The sequence below is a fragment of the Sipha flava genome, unplaced genomic scaffold (genome assembly GCF_003268045.1).
Source record: "Sipha flava isolate LNK unplaced genomic scaffold, YSA_version1 133_pilon_pilon, whole genome shotgun sequence".
Classification (NCBI taxonomy): domain Eukaryota; kingdom Metazoa; phylum Arthropoda; class Insecta; order Hemiptera; family Aphididae; genus Sipha; species Sipha flava.
Window position 1 is genome coordinate 48109 of NW_020271759.1, and position 1328 is coordinate 49436.

At 27.6% G+C, this 1328-nt stretch overlaps 1 protein-coding gene across 1 annotated transcript; it reads right to left on the reverse strand.

Moving 5' to 3' along the window:
- Positions 1-404: 404 nt before the first annotated feature.
- LOC112679269 (general transcription factor II-I repeat domain-containing protein 2B-like) lies at positions 405-1328 on the reverse strand. Its single transcript, XM_025549012.1, has one exon. The coding sequence runs from the start codon at positions 1326-1328 to the stop codon at positions 627-629; it is 702 nt and encodes a 233-aa protein (XP_025404797.1). The 3' UTR covers positions 405-626.

Below are 1328 nucleotides of genomic sequence, written 5' to 3' on the forward strand. Positions count from 1 at the left end.
CTTAACGAGTAATTGTTAAAACTTTGCATTACCATATTTTCTTATACACATCATGGTCAACGCGTCCGTGAAATTAACACTTTTCAATCAAACTCTACATACATATACGCTTACACGTGAGTAACTCGATATTACGAATATTTTAAAAATATATAAAGTTCTGGTAAACTTATTTATTACATAATATAACATAGATACACATTTATATTACAATATATATATATATATATATATATATATATATATATATAAGGATACATTTTGATATAGTTAAGAAAACGTTTTAATGCTTGCGCTGGAAGAGGAGAACAGACGTGACGATTTGCATGTTTTGAAAAATTTACATAATATGCGTGATGTTATTTTTTCATATACATACATGTATAATAATATAGTGGCCAAATCACGGCTCGCGAGCCGCATGCGGCTCTCGTCACAGTCGTATGCGGCTCGCGGTCTTATTTACAAAAACCAAAATATTTAAATTTTTTTTGTATACATTTATAAAAAAATGTTTTTATTGTATTTATTTAAGGCTTTAGTATTATAGTGGATAGAATATAGATTAAATCAAACAAAAAAAAATTAATTAATATGAATAATAAATTAAAAAATTAAACATTAAGCTAATTTTGTTTGCGTGGTATTTTTTTCGTGTCTACTTTTTTAGTAAGCTTCTTAAGATCTGGTTGAATTGATGTAAGAGCAGTTCTTAGTAATTCTGTAAGATGATCATCAGTCAAATTTGAACGATATTTTGATTTAATTATTTTCATTGTTGAATAAAGTGATTCACATGAATACGTCGTTCCAAAAATTGATATCAATTTTACCGCACAGTTTTTAATATTTGGGTATTTTAATATAGAAATATGCTTCCAAAATTCCAATATAGAGGGACAATTGTTTATAAACTGCTTAAGACCTTCATCTTCTAATAACTCCAAGAGTTCTATTTCGAGATCCGCTTTATTTGTGATGATTGGATGTGATAATGGACATCCCTTTTCAATGACATTAACCAAAAATGGATTTTCTAAAAATCCGAATGAGGGTTTTAATGCCTTTAGGTCTCGAAATCGTTCTTCGAAGTCAGTAAATAGAAATTCAAGTTTAAGTACATAGTCGTCACAATTAATTTTTATTTCTGATTCTATCAGGGACGCTTCTATTTTTTCTAAACATGAAAAGTGAGTAAAATTGTTTGATTGTAAATCTCGTATGAAAAGTTTTAGTTTATTTTGAAAACTAAATACTTTTTGCCCTAGGTCATTAACTAATTTATTTTGACCTTGAAGAGATACATTTAATGTTGATAAATGTTGCAT